Raw genomic sequence first — 18,975 nt, 5'->3', positions numbered from 1 at the left:
GCAAGTGGGTCTATACACTTCTGTATGGCCATAATAATGCACTTTGTAATATACATTGTGCATTAATTATGAGCCATACAGAAGTTATAAAAAGTTTTATACTTACCTGCTCCGTTGCTAGCGTCCTTGTCTCCATGGTGCCGACTAATTTTCGGCCTCCGATGGCCAAATTAGCCGCGCTTGCGCAGTCCGGGTCTTCTGTAGTCTTCTATGGAGCCGCTCGTGCCAGAGAGCAGCTCCGTGTAGCTCCGCCCCGTCACGTGCCGATTCCAGCCAATCAGGAGGCTGGAATCGGCAGTGGACCGCACAGAAGAGCTGCGGTCCACGAAGACAGAGGATCCCGGCGGCCATCTTCAGCGGTAAGTATTGAAGTCACCGGAGCGCGGGGATTAAGGTAAGCGCTCCGGTAAGCTTCCTTTACTTCCCTGCATCGGGGTTGTCTCGCGCCGAACGGGGGGGGGGGGGGGTTGAAAAAAAAAAAAACCCGTTTCGGCGCGGGACATCTCCTTTAATTAATTTATTAAATCCCAGTTAAATATTATGATATATTTGTATTAATATTATACCTTTTTATGATGTATCATAATATGTATCATTATTATATGATACATTATTATGTGTCATCATACTTTATTCATACCTGTGAAATAAAATCCTTCCTTCCCTTATCCATCCCTTTCCTTTGCCTTTTTCATCCTATATCAATCTTTCCCTTTTTGTCATTTTTTCCTCCTTTTCTCTCCTTTCATCTATTGCATTCCTTCCTACTTACGTCACTCCTTACTTCTTTTATCCCTTTTGTTTTCTGAAACAAACCCAGATATTTATCTTCTGCTGAACTTCAGGCTTACAATGTTTATCTACACTGCTACATTGTAACAAGGCCATGAATACCGCTGTGTGAGAAGGATTACATCAGGATGAGTTTTCAAACACTGACTGTAAAAAAAAACCAATGCCATCATTCACTGTCATCTACAGTGATAAAGCTTTATTTGCAGAGGTGACAGGTCCTTGTGGCCCTAACGTAGTTACAGAAAAATAATTACATCTTGACAACTGAGAGAAATCTTAAGTCATTAGTATACTTTAGGGTAGATCTGCTGCAGATTTGGTTTGGATTTTAATGTTTAACAGCAGCAGATTTCACCCATTCAATTAACCCTTTCCAGTCCAATGTCGGGCCTGCCCCGACATCATCATTTTCCTCCACAGCTCCGATGTCGGGGCAGGCCCGACACTGCAGTGCAGGAGTGGATCTGCACCCGATCGTCAGGCACATCGGGTGCAGATGCACTCCTTTACTGGTCGTCATCGAGGACCCCCGAGGAGAAGGCAGAAAGGGTTTTTAACCCTTTCTGCCCACTCCTTTACACATTACATAGCGCTCAATTAGCGCTATGCAATGCATAGATTCCGGCCGGCGATCATGTGACCGCCGGTGTTACCTGACCCCCGGCGGTCACATGAACGCCGAGCCGGGAGCCTGCACCGTGCAAGGACCTGCTTACCTGACCGGCGTCTTGTGCATTCTCCTTCTGTCTCCCGACCCGGCGATCATGTGACCGCCAGGTGTCACCTGACCCCAGCGGTCACATGATCGCCGAGCCGGGAGGCAGAAGGAGAATGCACAAGACGCCGGTCAGGTAAGCAGGTCCCTCCCTGCACCCTCCTGAACTCTGTCAGATCAGGAGGGTGCAGGGAAAATGTATTTTTTCTCACCCATTCTCCCAGCTCCAATTTATTTGCAGCTGGGGAGAATGGGTGAGAAAAAATAAATGGATTGGAAAGGGTTAAAGGGATGAAATTCGCTGCAGATTCGCACCAAAATCTGTGTCAAAGTGGTGCGAATTTTCACCAGGATTTTGGTGCAGATTGTTTCTGCTAAGAGAAATCTCAAGCAAATCCATCACGTGTGAACACACCACTACTGGGTATTATTGTATCTTGACGCCACCAGCAAGCGCTCGTACAGACAAGATTGACGCCCCCTGTACGTGATAGGCTGGAGAGGTGGCTGGGCTGCAGGTCCTGGCCACCCACTAAAGTTAGCCTACAGCTCCATGGATTTCTATTGGAGAGAGCAGCCCCCCGATGCAGCCACAGGTGCAAGGGGCTTTACCGCTGGCTACGGCACCCCCTCAGTGCTAAAGTGCAAAGCATGGTCGGCAGCAGGGAGCCCACAACGCGGGAGGCACAGTGCCACAGCCACAGGCACCGGAGGAGAGCGGCGAGCCTGACAGCGCCGCCCTGTACAATTCCCCAAGTGGCGTAGGGACACGGCAGCAGGAGCCCTGAAACAGCTGGGGCAGAGGCGGTGGCAAACTGCGGGAGAGGCACTGCCGGCAGAGACAGCTGCAAACTGCGGGAGCTGCACCACCGGCAAAGGTGGCTGCTCAGGCAGAGGGACAGCAGGCCCAATCAATGATGGCACAGAGCAACAGGGAGAAGAGCCGGGCCACGGGTGAGCATTGCCAGGTGGGGTGGGATCAAGGAGTACTAGCTCACCACTCACAGCAGCACAACAGCCAGGGAACCAAGGGCAAGGCAAGCGTCCGATGAGAGCTCAGTGAAACCTGCCAAGATTGGAAATTATGGGCTTCCTAACAGCTTCCAGGACCTCCCGCTATTCCGCCAATCGGGAACTAGGGGTGTGACAGGGGCGTTCCTCCATGGAAGCTCTGTCTAACCCCTAGCTTCCAGTGACGTCAAGATAGAAGAATACCCCGCTATTGACCTTCTTTTCAAGCATTCACAATCAAAAACTAAACTTAATTTACCCCCAAAATACAAAAATAGTTACAGCTATTAACATTAAAGTATCAGAGTGAATATGTAAAGCTGGTGGCTGTCAGCACACGTTGGGAGTTGTAGCTTCACAGCCCGGAGTTGCAGTCCACTAGTCTATGAGAAGGTTTCTGTTAGACAATTTTGTCTCTTCTCAATGAATCTACAAGAAAACACCAGGAGGACATTATCGACCTGAGGCATCTGCCTTCGGTTTAAAGGAGTCAAAGATGCAGGAGATGCAGGAAGCTGCGGCATGGCTGCTCAAGGAACTCTTATCAAACTGCAAAAAATTGGTTCCAAGTTTCTTTTTTCCATTTCTTAGGTGCTTGGCAATGTGATGGCTCTTTGCAGTCTTTGGCTTCTTGTTTTCTTCACTCTGCAAGATATCATCCTTTAGAGACAAGGCAAGGAGAGTTCTGAGGTCTCAGATAGTAAAGGCTCATTCATACGAGTGTAAAATTTGAGCCGAAGTTAGCCGCACATAGGAGCCTATACAGCGGCCCGACGTATTCCGGCCCAAACAAAGTTCCAGAACTATGTTTTGGGCTCGACGTAAAAACGCCCGGCGCTATATTGGCTTGGCCAGGCGTTTTTACATCTGGCAAATACTCCCATGTGATCTGATGCATTGGAATCCAATGCATCAGATCACAGCGCATATCGGCCGGCCATGAAAACAGCGGCCAATATGTGCTCATGGGAAAGAAGCCTCACTGTGTGAAAAATAGCATGAATGGACAATTTTCCATTACCATGAGCTTAATTAGTGGTGAAATTGCCCATTCACACTATTAGGAGCTGTGTGGTGCTTTAAAAAAAGCACTGCTGCTTCGGGAAGAGAGAGGTGAAGGGGGATCAGAGCAGCAGGGGATTTCCTTCTTTTTCCCTGTAGACAAATCCCGACATCGCGCCGCTGGGGATTTTCTTCTTTTTATCCTGCAGGGAAACCCAGCATCGCGCTGCTGGGGAATTAATCTGCATTTGCTGGCTGCCTCGCATAGTCTCCCATAGGAATCTATGGAGGCTGCTGCACTTTGTGCGCCAAAGATAGGTCAGGTCCTATCTTTTCACGCAGCCGGGAATTTCATTTTTGGGATTCTAGTCATGTGTGTGCTATTTTAAGGTGCGATTTTATTTATTTTTTACGCGCTTAAAATTCTCCCGTCTGAACGTTTTCACAGCAATGCATTGGTTCTATCAGCCACGATTTTTTTTAGCGTGGGTAATACTGCATGCGTTTCACGCTTGTGTGAAGGAGGCCTAACTTAGTCCATCTGACATAAACCAGCATTGGTCTGAGATCGATCCTAAGGGCCCCTTTACACTGAACGATCATAGCGAGAGTCGGAATGATGTAATTGTTAAGTGTAAATGCCGGCAAGATCCGAACAATGAACAATAATTTGTTTTTCAGACCGTGCAGGCGTAAAAAAAATCTAATAACTTTCTGCCTGTGCAAACAGGCAGTCGTTCATCTATAAAGAACTGCCTGTTTTCTGTGAATGGAGGTGGGCGGGTTGGAATGATACCCAGCCTCGATTTACTGGGTGATGATCGCTCCTGTGTAAAAGCAGAGGAGTGTTCATCGTTGGGACTACTGTAGGGCGCTTTAGCTACTGAGATTTGCCCTATATAAAAGGACCCTACATCAGAGCTCTGAGATAATAGGGTAAAGCTCTAAGACATAAGGGGTCACTTGTCACTACTCCGTGCCATTTAGGCTATGTGTACACTACCTGAGTTGCACCCAAGAGGCCTGAGCGGCAACTTCATGGGACATTAGTCCGCTCTATGTGGAGGCAGGACATTGGCATGCATTGGCATGTCCTATTCCTCATCTGTGAAAAGAAGAGCAATAGGAGACGCCATGAGCTTTTTCACGTAGACCATCAGTCCATAAGAAAAAGCGTCAGTGTACATGTCCTCATAGGCCTATGACGGGGAAATGTGCGGTCGGTGGATTAATTTAGACAGCACACAGCCTAAAATATAGGATGTGAGATTAGTGGCGCTCCAATGTGGGGTGGAGAGAATGGCAATATATTGGAGTAAGATAAAATGGAACTCACCCCAGACGTAACCGGACCCTGCAGGAGGGGTCACGGTTCGTCCAAATGGTCCTAGAAGGCAGGTAATATCAAATGTGGATCCAAAGTACTGGTCAGGAGGACATCCCAGGGTGGGAGAGCATCACAAGGCGACTCTAGGTAGAATATACCACCTGGAGCACCAGGGCTTTTTTATTGTATTCCATTGCCTACCGCCTAAAATATGCTAGTTTGAGAGCGGCCTTACTAGTCAATAACAATAGCTGAAAATGTAATCCCTTTACAATGTATATGGAGAATCTCTGAACTGAATGTAAAATCTGAAGCCAGTTCTTAATACAGTGGGCTATGGGGGCGAACAATAGTGGTTGTCATAAGAACTCCACCTTATCTGATCACTATTGGTCTCCTCTACTACCTCTGACCAAAATAAACCCTCTCCACCTCAGTTGATCACTATTGACCCCTTGACCTCAGCCGATCACTATTGATCTCTAACATTCTGATTGAAATGAACCCTTCCACGTCACCTGATCACTATTCATCCACTCAAGTTTAGCTGATCACTATATGGGTGGCTTCCCACACAGCATTTTTTGGTTAAACGCACTTGCAAATTTGGATGTAGTTTTTTTTTTAGCCCAAACCAGAAGTGGATCCAGCAGGAAGGAGAAGCCCGAGTCCTTCTATAGTTCTCCATATTTTCTAATCCACTTCTGATTTGGCTCAAAAAAACTACATCAAAATCTACAGGTGTATTTTCCAAATAATGCTGTGTGTAAAGCTGCCTTTAGGGTGCTATTACAGGAGCGCTAGCAGCAGTCGCCAGCACTCACGTTTTCCTGACAACTGCCAAGCTGTACCTAGCGATATTACACAAATGTTAATGCCATGTGATAGTGCTGCTGGTATATACCTGTGCCTGCAGGTGCTGCCCTACAATTGTCAGGAAAATGTGAACGCATTAGCCACTAGCGCTTGTGTAATAGCACGCTTTAAACCCAGAGGCATAACTTGAAGCTGAAGCTTGATCTCCCCCAACTCAGCTGATCCCTATTACTCCTCCACCTTCACTGATCACCGTTAATACCTCTCACTCAGCTGATCCCTATTACTCCTCCACCTTCACTGATCACTGTTAATACCTCTCACTCAGCTGATCCCTATTACTCCTCCACCTTCACTGATCACTGTTAATACCTCTCACTCAGCTGATCCCTATTACTCCTCCACCTTCACTGATCACCGTTAATACCTCTCACTCAGCTGATCCCTATTACTCCTCCACCTTCACTGATCACTGTTAATACCTCTCACTCAGCTGATCCCTATTACTCCTCCACCTTCACTGATCACTGTTAATACCTCTAACTCAGCTGATCCCTATTAATCCTCCACCTTCACTGATCACTGTTAATACCTCTAACTCAGCTGATCCCTATTGATCTTCTCTACCTCCACTGATCATTATTAACCCTTCTACCAAAGCTAATCAATATTGACCCTCCCACCTCAACTGATCACAATTCATCCCTGCACCTCAGCTGATCACTCCTGATTCCTCCACCTTAGGCCCTATTCACACGAGAATTTTATCGCGGCTATTTTACGTTTATAAAACATTGTCCAAAAATCGCGACCATTGGATTTTAATGCATTTGTTCAGATGGGCAATTTTCCGGCACGTTAAATTGACCGACCAGAAAAGATACACTGCCAATTCCGGTGGCCGCTTTTACACACGGAGGGAAAAGATAGGTTTTGCCCTATCTTTTGCCCACGATCAGCAAGCAGCTCCCATAGAAGCCTACGGGAGCCGCCAGCAAAAGGAGGGGGAGGGAGTTTAGCATGACTAGCGCTATAAAATATTCTATTGCCATGATCAACTGGCAAGGGAAGATTGAGTGAGGGGGACAGAGTGTAGCATTGCTAAAGTATCAACCCTGGCCGACAAAATTCCTGGCTGTGGCATATATATGCCGCACTTGACCATATGAACGGGCGAGAAAACGTGAGATTGGCCCCGACTTGCTCGTGGCTGTACCTCGTTCATGCAATTTTTCAGCCGCGATTCGGGCGGCTGAAAATTGCAACACCCGTGTGAATAAAGCCTTAGTTGATTATAGTGATCCCTCCACCACAGCTGATCACTTTTGACCCCTGCACCTCAGCTGATCAGTACTGATCCCTGCACCTCAGCTGATCACTACTGATCCCTCCCTTCTCAGCTGATCACTACTGATCCCTCCCTTCTCAGCTGATCAGTACTGATCCCTGCACCTCAGCTGATCACTACTGATCCCTCCCTTCTCAGCTGATCACTACTGATCCCTCCCTTCTCAGCTGATCAGTACTGATCCCTGCACCTCAGCTGATCACTACTGATCCCTCCCTTCTCAGCTGATCACTACTGATCCCTGCACCTCAGCTGATCACTACTGATCCCTGCACCTCAGCTGATCAGTACTGATCCCTGCACCTCAGCTGATCACTACTGATCCCTCCTTTCTCAGCTGATAACTACTGATCCCTTCCTTCTCAGCTGATCACTTCTGAACCCTGCACTTCAGCTGATCACTACTGATTAGTGATGAGCGAGCATACTCGCTAAGGGCAATTGCTCAAGCGAGCATTGCCCTTAGCAAGTACCTGCCCACTCGAGAGAAAAGGTTCAGCTGGGAGCAGGGAGCGGCGGAGAAGAGCAGGGAGGAACGGAGGGGAGATCTCTCTCTCCCTCTCTCCCCCCTGATTTCTCCTGCTCACTGCCGCAACTCACCTGTCACCTGCGCCGGCACCCGAACCTTCTCTGCCGAGCAGGCAGGTACTCGCTAAGGACAATGCTCGATCGAGTAATTGTCCTTAGCGAGTATGCTCGCTCATCTCTACTACTGATCCCTTCCTTCTCAGCTGATCACTTCTGATCCCTTCCTTCTCAGCTGATCACTTCTGATCCCTGCACCTCAGCAGATCACTATTAATCCCCTCTTCTTAGACAATTATATGTCCTTGTTCTCATTATGGTCAGGAAACCTACCGAGGTGCCTACAGTCTGACAGCTGACATCAAGACGTCTTTCTTTGGACCCAGATAGTGATGCTGTGCAGCTCTTCACAACCTGCAAGACAAAATCATCATTTTGGTGCCAGTGATCGTGAAACCGAATTTATTAACAGTGTTGAATCTTTAGCATGAGATTGTTGGCATCGCCACTTACTCCGTCCTCCTTAAAGGGACATTTTTCAGCTTTTTCACCTGACTTCAAGCAAACTGTCTCCTTGATGATAAACCTTATGTTCTCGTTATCATGTGACTTGTCCTGTAAAAAAATGTGATAACCTCTTAAAATAATCATTCTTTAACCCCTGCCAGGCTGGTCAGAGGGTGCAGGTAGGTAAAGGTACTGCATTAAATATGATGCCACATTGATGTTACATAGAACAGATCATGTATCCCCATCATGGTCACAGCACGGTCCTTGTCTGTGTGCGGTAGTTGCTCTACAACCGGAATATTTGTCATAGGTTTTCAAAATGTCCTTATCGTTCCTGACTGAGCCTCTCGAAAAACAGATAATGGGAACATGCTTGCTCTTATACTTCCCCCTGATGTTTTTCCCACATGTGACTGAAATGTCGAAGCCGCACTCAAATCAATTGTACGTTTTTGCACCACAAGAATGTCTGATGCTTATTAACCCCTTATTGACTGACATATTTTATGCCCTAGGCCTTACTCAGACAAACGTTTTCTTGCAGCTATTAGCTGTGAGAAAATGTCGCTAGAAATTCACTACTACCGTGTTTCCCCAAAAATAAGACAGTGTCTTATATTAATTTTTGTTCAAAAAGGTTTAACGTTTTTACATGTATAGCTGCCTGGACACTATTTAAATTGACTTTTTTAAATGAACTGTTAGCAGGGCTTAATTTTGGAGTAGGGCTTATATTTCAAGCATCCTCAAAAATTCTGGAAAATCATGCTATGTCTTATTTTCAGGGTATGTCTTATTTTCAGGGAAACAGGATATGTAAAGCATTGGATTCCAATGCATCATTTACATCGCCGATTTTTTTTTTCTTACGGCTAAAAATCACTGAATCGATGCTGATTTTTGCTCGCAGAGTCAAAATATAGGCCATCACCTATCCTCTGCTGGAAATTGCAGGGAGCTTCCATAGATTGCTATGGGAGCTCAAAAATAGGGTGGGGAGGGAGTTTACCTGCCCCAGCGCTCGTTGCAGAAGACAGCTGGCTTCTATTTAGCTATCAAAGCCGCTGCAGAGTCCATTCATGCAATGCGCTCATGTGAATGAATGAGAGAACGCTAATTCCGAAAGGAATTAGATCGAGGCAATGCTGCGTTGCCACAATTTTTTCACTCGATGCGTTTTGTTTGAAAACGCAACGCTGGTGTGAAGGAGGTCTCAGGATGAGACTATTTTCATAGTGGCATTGCAAGAGATAAACTCATTGACATAGCTGTATCAGGCCTCCTTCACACGGGCTGTAAAATTATGCAGCTAACTGCGTGAAAAAAATCGCAGTTAGCGCTGCAGAAAATCATCTGAACGGAAGATCTTTTGCAGCACGAGTTGTGAGGGTCAGGGCCGTTCACATGGCCAGGACTGACCAAAAAGAGGCGCTGCTGAAGAGAGAGAGAGAGATGGAGGGAGTCTCTAGGGGAACACCCTTCATCTCTCTCCAATGAATAGAAGCCTCGCCATGGAGATGAGGGGGGTTCCCACAGGGCTTTCCTTTATCACTGGGGACTCTCTTCATCTCAGTGGGATGCCGGGGTTCCTCTGCAGGGGAGAATAAGGAAATCACCAGCAGCGTGATGCCGGGGTTCCCCTGCAGGAGAGAATAAGGCAGGGGTGTAACAATAGAGGGTGCAGGGGATGCGGTTGCACCCGGGCCCAGGAGCCTTAGGGGGCCCATAAGGCCTCTCTTCTCCATATAGGGAGCCCAGTACTATAAAGAAAGCATTATAGTTGGGGGCCCTGTTACAGGTTTTGCATTAGTGCCCGGGAGCTTCAAGTTACGCCTCTGGAATAAGGGATTCCCCCTCTATGTCTTCTTTACTCTCTGAAAAGGATTTGAAGATGTGATTATTTAATCACTAGCATACTACACTGCATTACTTATGTGCTGCATTCTTCTAAGCCTATGACAGCAGCCTATTAAACTCTACAGGAGGCAGGACCTAATAGGCTGAGTAAAATGGCAGACAGGGAGTCCTTTATCAGGCTTCCAGCTGCCATGGGAGCCCACTGGTACCTTGAGATCGCATTGTGGATGGCCAATGGGTGACAATAGGAGCCCTCTCCCCCTGTCATTTGCTAACATGCTGCAGTTGCTATTGATTGTGGCATGTAAGGGTTAAACTGTCAGGATCTGAGTTTTCTCTTTTCCTGGTAAGAAAGTCACCACCTTAAAAAGATGTTTGTGCGGGTTTAAAAACCTATTAGTGACTACCAATATGCCTTTTTAATGGCGATCACTAATGGGTTAAAACAATGCTGATATGTCCATCCAAAAGAAGGAGGAGATTCTGCAATCTGCAGAATATAATCTGCACCAACAGGGTCTAGCAGATGCCAGATTACCAGATACAACCGATCATCAGACATAGAAGAGTTGAGACAGATTAGCTTGTTGGGGTGACTCTTCCGTGGTCTTCATGGATTGCTAGAAGGGTGAACAAGCAATTGCTATGACTGTCCAGGATTGGGGGGACAGAGCCAGCACCAAGATGGGGTGAGATTTGTTCTGTAGTAGTATATAATAATATATAAATAGAAGGTCCCACAAGATATTTATACTCTTCAGATTTGAGTTATGAAAGTGCAACATTGTATAATAAGTAGAGATGAGCGAGCGTACTCGGTTCGGGTGTTTTTGCACTCGAGCACCGCTTTCTCCGAGTAACTGACTACTCGGACGAAAAGATTCGGGGGGCGCCGGGGGTGAGCGAGGGGTTGCAGAGGGAAGTGGGGGGGGGGGGGGGGGGGAGAGAGCTCCCCCCCCTGTTCCCCACTGCTACCCCCCGCTCCACCATGCCGCCCCCCAAATCTTTTCGTCCGAGTAGGAAGTTACTCGGAAAAAGCGGTGCTCGAGTGCAAAAACGCCCGAACCGAGTACGCTCGCTCATCTCTAATAATAAGACATTCTGCAATCTCCTAATAGACTTTCTCTACAGGCTGACGCCCCCTACACGCAGGCGGAAATTCTGCGGTGGGATTTCCTGCAGAATTTCCGCCCATGCCTGCCTGCATAGGATTGCAGTACAATTCTCGCAGCGGGATTCGAGCCGGCCGTCTGCAGCCAGCCTGAAGTGGATGGGCATGTGGCTTTTTTTTACCTAACATGCCATGTTACTTTATGCTTCCATTCCTCACCGTTTTCAATATTTCACCTTGTTGGGAGTGAAAAGAATAATTCAGGAGCTGAACCCTCATTTGTACTTGTACAACTGACACGGGTACAGAGCTCACTAGGGTGCTTTCACACGGGCGGAATTATTCCGCAGGACGCAGCACAGTTGCAGATTTCGTCCAATACCGCAGGTTTTGTTGTGCTTTTAAATGCAAAATATGTTTTGCAGAATTTCTTGCGTTTTTTTTCTTTATACTTGCAGACATTAAAGGGGTTGTCCCGCGAAACAAAGTGGGGTTATACACTTCTGTATGGCCATATTAATGCACTTTGTAATGTACATCGTGCATTAATTATGAGCCATACAGAAGTTATTCACTTACCTGCTCCGTTGCTAGCGTCCTCGTCTCCATGGATCCGTCTAATTTCAGCGTCTAATCGCCGGATTAGACGCGCTTGTGCAGTCCGGTCTTCTTCTTTTCTGAATGGGGCCGCTCGTGCCAGAGAGCGGCTCCGTGTAGCTCCGCCCCATCACTCAGGAGGCTGGAATCGGCAATGGACCGCACAGAAGACCTGCGGTCCACCGAGGGTGAAGATCCCGGCGGCCATCTTCACCAGGTAAGTAAAAAGTCACCGGAGCGCGGGGATTCGGGTAAGTACTATCCGTTTTTCTTTTTTAACCCCTGCATCGGGTTTGTCTCGCGCCGAACGGGGGGGGGGGGCTATTGAAAAAAAAAAACCTGTTTCGGCGCGGGACAACCCCTTTAATTACAGAATAAAATTTCCTGTAGGTTAGAAATCCACAACAAGCCGTGGATAGTCCCGCAGCGGTAACTTTTTTGACAGTGGGAAAAAAGACCTGCGGATTTCAAATGATGCGAATATCAAGCCCAATAGGATTACACAAAGGCTGCCGAAATGGCCGTGAGGAAGAGTTCTGCCCCTGTGAAAATACCCTTACAATTGCAGTATAGTTAGGGTGTTGCCCCACACTGTAGAAAATGACCCCAAAACCCCATTGGTTGGATATTTTTGCAGTTATAAAGGCAGTTTTAGCAGAAAAATGTCCAGACCCCCGGACCGCCCACAGGTAGGAGGGTTTTCAACCTCATGCCATTTCGGCAGCATGGGACCATAGCCTGATAATGAGTTATACACCTGTGAAATTATCACATGGCCAGGAGGGATTTTTATCCTCTGGAAGTAAAAAGTGAGATTTCCTATTCACAGACGGCAAGCAGAAGTCTTTAAAATGGCGTGGAATCCAAACACAAAGTTTAGCAAAGTTTCTGCACTAATCGAAGAATGGACCGTCCCTTTAACTATGGCAAATCATTAAAGGGGTTATAGAGAAGAGAGGTTTTTCATTCTATAATTAAATATTCTGTGACTTTCAACTAGTTGCGATTTTCAAGTGAATGGGAACTTTAATTATTACTATCCAGAAGCTGAAAACCCCTCACAATCATGCCTACAGGACACAGATGCAGGCTTGTTATAGCAGAGTTCTAATACATTACACTAGTGCCGGTTGGATTTGATCAGGATAGGTTCTCAGCCAACTTAAAGGCTTCCATTCACTGACAGCAAGCAGACATTCTGAAAATGATGAGGAATTGAACCACAAAGAACTAAGAAAACTTTTCATTATACCATGATAGTTTGCAGAATACAAGGTATTGCAGTGATATGTTTGCACGACTCATTGGTCATGATGTTAAAGCATCCGGTGTAAACCCTTTGCACACTTACAACTGACCTGCATAGTCCTAGTCACTACACAGAGGGATGGTGTGTTATACATACCTGGAGTATTGCGAACAGAAATCCTGAACTGCTCAGACCCTCATTATATACATCCAAAGCGTCGTCCACTGGTCGCTGCGGGGGGCTGCTGCGGGAAATGGATGCAGAATACAGCATTGCTGCCAGCCTCAGGATCAAACACACCTGCAGAAAACGCCCCATTCTCCAATATAATCCTATAGATCCGTATGAATGGAAATGTTCTCCCGTCTGGACTGCTCTTTGGTGTTTCCCCTCTATGTGCAATTGGATGGAGGGTATCTAATCCTGGACTATGCCTGTTATCTTTACTGACCTGCACTGACCTGGGTGTATCTAACCCTGCACTGTCCTCAGTCTTACCCTCTGTATGTGTAATGGTTGGGTTATCAGTCTGCAGTGACTAGTGTATCTAAGCTATGCTCCCCTCAGCTGGAGTGTATCTCAGCCTGAACTATTCCTCTTCTCTGTGTGCAATACCTTAGGGTATCTAAGCCTGGCCTGTCCTCTGTCTGATGGCCTGTCCTCCTTCCTTCCCTCGCCCCGTGCACTGTCTGTCGCATTGTGTATGTAGCATTGAGCTTTATATATTGTGCCATTGCACAATACCCTGAGATGCGTCTTATTATCAGTTCTGGATGAGACTCTTCAGGAAATATTTAATGAGGAAGCATCCCACGACAGGAAATATTGACTTTGCCACAATGATGTAGTCACAGCAAAGTTCTCTGTACTTAGTTACGTTAATCAGATGCGGACATATTATAATGCACAATTCACATCCCATCATCATGACTATCAAAAACTGATCTCCAACCTGCAGCTCCCCGCAGAACTCTACAGAACTATAACTCCCAGCATGTTCAGATTGCATTAGAGGAGAATATTCATTTCAAAGGGACTGAAGCAGGGGCGTAACTAAAGGCTCAGGGGCCCTCATGCAAAAGGTGAGCTGGGGCCCCCCTCTATCTGTACCCGTACCCATACCTAAACCATGCTCCACAGAGACATAACTTGAAGCTTCTGGGCTCCAATGCAAAACCTGTAACAGAGCCCCCGACTATAATGCTTTATTCATAGTACTGGGCTCCCTATATGGAGAAGAGAGGCCTTATGGACCCCCTAAGGCTCCTGGGCCCGGGTGCAACAGCATCCCCTGCATCCTCTATAGTTACGCCCCTGGACTGAAGGAAATAGACAAGTGGCACATACTCAGGTATCTTCACAGTCCTATCAAAAGTGAATGAAGTGATATAATTTACCTATCATCTCATGGTTTGGGAGAAAAAACCTCATAAAAACATACATATTACCCAAAATTATTTACAAATTACAAATGCTACCAATACACATACCCAAATCCTTTTAAAAAAAAATTAACTCAAAATTCTCATGTTTCTTTTGGAAATATAAACGCCCACGACTCGCATACTCACTTATGTCCAAGAGAAGACAACATGGAGGAGTAGGCCTCCCCAACATTCTAGAATACTATAGGGCAATCAATTTAAATAGATGGCTGGAAATGATAGCTCCGATAAAAAACAACAAGTTGAGGAAAATCGCACAACTAACTCACGGCAACGACCTCATCAAGGATATGTGGCTTCCCAACCCAAAAACATATCGCTCAAAAGACTTCAGTATACTGCTGAGGGGCATCTGCGAGACCTGGGACTCCCTTTCCCACGATTTAGCTCCACCACCATCCCCTTGCGCTCCTTTAAATCTACTCCCATATATCACCAAACACCTTAAAACCTGGACGCCAGAGAATCTCTGGAATATCTTTGAGGGAAGGTCAATACACGACCTACAAAACATCATACATGAGGAATCTAATGTAATAATTAACTCATTAAGCTCACAAAATAAGCTACAAGACCTACACATCGCGCACATTACAAACACAATTGCTGATTTTAAAAGAGAACACCTGTCCTCAAGACCAACAACAGAATTTGAAAGATTAATAAAATCTAAAAATACAGAGTCCAGGAAAATAGCACACTTGACCAAAAATTTCACAACAACTCGCACCTTAGGCAGACCAACTTTTATCACCTCTTGGGAGAAGGAGTTAGACATAAGAATATCAGATGCAGAACTCAAAACGATATTTAAATCTTCTTATGGTGTCTCCACATGTGTTCGCCTCCAAGAAAACCATTATAAACTTCTATCCCGATGGTATAAAACACCTGAATGGCTGTATAATTACAAACTCTCAGAATCGGATAAGTGCTGGAGATGTCAGGAAAATACAGGAACTTATCTTCACATTTGGTGGAAATGTAAAAAAATCAAACCCTTCTGGTCAGAAATTGAAAGCGAAATCACAAAAATCCTCAACAAAACATTCCACCTCACCCCAGACATGATAATATTAAACAGACCAAACAAGTCATTTAACCCCCTGAAAGACAAACTTGCTGCTTTTATGATAGCGGCAGCAAAAGCATTGATCCCCCTATATTGGGGAAACCCAGTACCCCCTTCTATTAAGATGTGGAAGGATAAGATCAACCAGATCCACCAGTTTGAGGAGATCCTAAGCTGGACAAACTCGACTTACACTACACACCTGAACGTCTGGTCGCCCTGGGAAAGTTACTGCTCAACACTCCATAAGCCGATCAGCCCTCCTCCCTAGATTGATAATCTTACATCTAGTGAAACTAGAGGTAACAGAACATTCACCCCACCATTCTCAGCCGACTTCACCAGATTAGAGAGGAGACCACTCTGACATTGACTTAGCAATACCTCCAAATAACAAGTTGGAAAGCCAACAGCAGTCCACAAAATACCCCACATAGTGTATACAATCTACAGAACAAAATACAATGAGAACCAAACAGCTTCTAGTGCCTTATACCATACCATGCCACATCCCCGAATACCAGACATAATTAATGTTTTTGCTTTCTGAACCGCGTTTCTCCGGTGCACACGAGATGGCGCCACCCCGAAGAGCATAAAATGCAGCGCCGCCCGGATGGCTGTCTCTGCAATCCCCCGGCGGAGTCACGGCCATTTACCCCCAGGCGATCAAGCTTAGATGAGTTACCGAAAATTTTAAAAATTAAAAAAAAAAAAGGGGTGCGCTTCTGAGACCACCGGAGAAATATAACACATTAAAAATATATTATAGATAACACAGCAGAGTTAAATACAGAATAAAAAGTTAAAGCATAAATGCGGATAACAGGGACCCATCCCCCCCCCTACCCCATCTATCCACTATCCTTCCATTCCTTGCATACCCTAGTTACCCCCTACTTCCTTTCCTCTTCTGTCTAGTCATCACTTTGCTAATCATTTAGTAACTTACTAAGTTAATATAAGTTTCAGGTGCATGAACGAGTTCAGGGAGTAGCCACCGCTGCCAACCCTGGCCCAGAAAATAAAGATTTTAAGCCTAGGTAAATGGGCCGGAGAGGGTGTCGGGACCAGAGATGAGTGATTACGGTTATTTAGCCAATATTGCAAAGTTTATATACAAATGTTGAAAACTTGACTATACCACGCAATGTATACTATTGTCAAATAATGTGCACCTATACAATGCTACTACTATGTGCTTGAAAAACTTTCAATAAAAAAGTGAATTAACAAAAAAAAAAAAAAAGTGAATGAAGTGCTAGTGGAGAGCTAGGGGAGAGCAGTAATTCAGCAGTGAGGAGGATGGCGGACATGGGACCTCCGTTCTCAAGATCGGTCTCAGACCCTCACTGATCAGCAAGTTTTCCCATGTCCTGACTGACTTTTCTTCTCTCCATAGGAGAGCACAAGAGTTTAATGTCACATTGCTTTGTTTACTGTCCTTTACGAAATAAAAGGCAACTTAAACATATGTCCTTCCAGCAATAAATCCATACTTTATCGTAATTGTCTTTTATGCAATTAACCTTTTAACGGCTATCTATCAATCCCTTCTGACTACCAGCACCCTGGGTACAGTAGGTTGTAATTTAGATTCTGAAGCTGATTCTGCAGCTGGGCCGATGGCCTGAAAATATACATTTCCAATTGGTTTAATGACTGGAGCATTGGCAACTCGACAGTCTCATGGTTTCTTTGTCTTTCGTCAGTTCGCGACTAGAGTATTTTCAACTCAACAGTCTTGCATTTCTAGGCCGCTCTTCTTATCCACCGCTTTTCTCTTTCTTTTCTGCCAACTCTCCTCTGTTTGCACATGCAGAACTGTGGTTTGCCTGCAGTATTGTGTAGGGGAGCACACACCAAGCACCTAACCTTTGTGTACTTGGCATCCATCAAACCCACAGGATGCAGAAGTCCATGGCATGCATATACCTGCACAGAAGATAAAGTGGGTTGTATTGGAGGGACCAGAGAAAGAAACTGTATGAACGCTATATGTCTACACAAAACATGTTCTGTACTGTAGTTTGCAGAGCGTATATTTCTGCTGCTATCAGTGTATATAGCAGCAGAGCAGATAGACTGCTATGCTTTGATGTAGGGATTATTGCAGTTCTCGGTCCTGGCATTCTTGCATAGTAGGTGGCGGTGGGTTTTTGGGAATTAAAAAAATCCAAACAGGGAAACAGCAAAAGGAATTTAGTGCGTGTTTGCGTCTTCAGACATACCGCAAGCCACGAGTCTGGATAATACAAATTACGGGCAGGTGTTTCGCAGCTACCTGTGGGCTGAGGCGAATTAAATTATACTGCGCAAAACAGGGACAGTTCAGAATATAAAATATATACTCTCCGGCCTTCTGTTCTCACATATTGTGCCTTCCTGGGATTGCAGCCTAGTAGATACCAGTGCATATTTGTGAATTAAAAACAAAACAGGAAAACAGCAAAAAGACATGGTGTTTGCTTTCTCAGATATAGTTGAAAGTCACGAATCTGGACAATACAACTTAGCTGCATAACGCCTAGAAATGTCAGTGGTTTTCTGCAAACTACAAAATTAGCTGAAGAGTTAAATAAACTAAAAAACAAAACAAAATGAGCCTTATCTGGGATTCACAGCAGGATACAGCTGATACTATTGTTTCGGCTGTATCCCGCTCCCTGATCACAGCAATTAAAAAGCAGATTTCCAAATGGTCTTCCCGATGTCATAGAAATTTGAAATTTGACACGAGCATTGATTATATCCAAAATAGGAAAAGTAAAGGAGTCCCAACTCAATTATTCAATTCTAGCGCAAAAGAAATAGCGTCCACATTTTACGTACGGAATCTAATTTCCTTACTTCCCGATGCCGTAGAAACATAGAATTTGGCACAAGCATAGATTATGTCATAAATAGAAAAAGTTAATGGGTCCCAACTCGAATATTCAATTCTAGCATAAAAGAATTAGCGTTCAAATTTTACATACATAATCTAATTCTCTCACTTCCCGATGTCATAGAAACTTGAAATTTGGCAGGAGCATTGATTATGTCATAAATAGGAAAAGCTAATTGGTCCCAACTGGATTATTCAATTCTAAGAGCAAAAGAATTAGTGTACAAATTTCACGTACGTAATCTAATTCTCTCACTTCCCGATGTCATAGAAACCTGAAATTTGGCACGGGCATTGATTATGTCATAAATAGGAAAAGTTATTGGGTCCCAACTCGATTATTCAATTCTAAGCGCAAAAGAATTAGCGTCCAAATTTTACTTACTTAATCTAATTCTCTCACTTCCCGATGTCATTTTATATAAAGGAAATGTCGCATGGTTACCTCCACATGGTGTTTCCTGGGTAACGCAAAGAACCATGCAAAATGGTGAACATATTTTTTTTCTTGGTATCTCTAAAGTAACCACGACTTCGTAAGATTTTCCGTGTGAACACCAGATAAACACCAGTACCAAATTAACTTGGGCGAAGCTGGGTATATCAGCTAGTATCTAATAAAGTTGATTTTAGTGTCTATACTGTAAGGGACCTTAACCCCTTAATGACACGGCCTATTTTGGCGTTGAGGACCAAGCGATTTTTTGG

The 18,975-nt window shown here is 45.1% G+C and overlaps 1 protein-coding gene across 2 annotated transcripts; it reads right to left on the bottom strand.

The window, feature by feature from the left end:
- Positions 1–1,799: 1,799 nt before the first annotated feature.
- LOC136586836 (cathelicidin-6-like) lies at positions 1,800–13,542 on the bottom strand. 2 transcript variants are annotated; one of them, XM_066585083.1, is made up of 4 exons: positions 13,020–13,542; positions 8,053–8,154; positions 7,873–7,953; positions 1,800–3,181 (listed from the first exon to the last, which is right to left on the bottom strand). In XM_066585083.1, the coding sequence occupies exons 1-4, from the start codon at positions 13,179–13,181 to the stop codon at positions 2,975–2,977; spliced, it is 552 nt and encodes a 183-aa protein (XP_066441180.1). In that variant the 5' UTR covers positions 13,182–13,542; the 3' UTR covers positions 1,800–2,974. The 2 variants fall into 2 exon arrangements, with proteins under 2 accessions (XP_066441180.1, XP_066441181.1); XM_066585084.1 differs by having other exon boundaries at positions 1,800–3,166.
- Positions 13,543–18,975: the final 5,433 nt, after the last annotated feature.

The sequence above is a fragment of the Eleutherodactylus coqui genome, chromosome 12 (genome assembly GCF_035609145.1).
Source record: "Eleutherodactylus coqui strain aEleCoq1 chromosome 12, aEleCoq1.hap1, whole genome shotgun sequence".
Lineage (NCBI taxonomy): Eukaryota > Metazoa > Chordata > Amphibia > Anura > Eleutherodactylidae > Eleutherodactylus > Eleutherodactylus coqui.
Note: the sequence above shows the minus strand (reverse complement) of the source record. Positions and strands in the feature narration are given on the sequence as shown.

What these genes read in the sequence shown, in the direction of transcription:
- LOC136586836 (XM_066585083.1), bottom strand. Translation starts at nt 13,181, where the DNA reads ATGGGGCGTTTTCTGCAGGTGTGTTTGATCCTGAGGCTGGCAGCAATG. An exon ending in GTCCCTTTAAGGAGGACGGA is followed by an intron (nt 7,954 to 8,052) that starts GTAAGTGGCGAT and finishes TTTGTCTTGCAG; the next exon opens with GTTGTGAAGAGCTGCACAGC. An exon ending in GTCAGACTGTAGGCACCTCG is followed by an intron (nt 3,182 to 7,872) that starts GTAGGTTTCCTG and finishes TTGTCTCTAAAG; the next exon opens with GATGATATCTTGCAGAGTGA.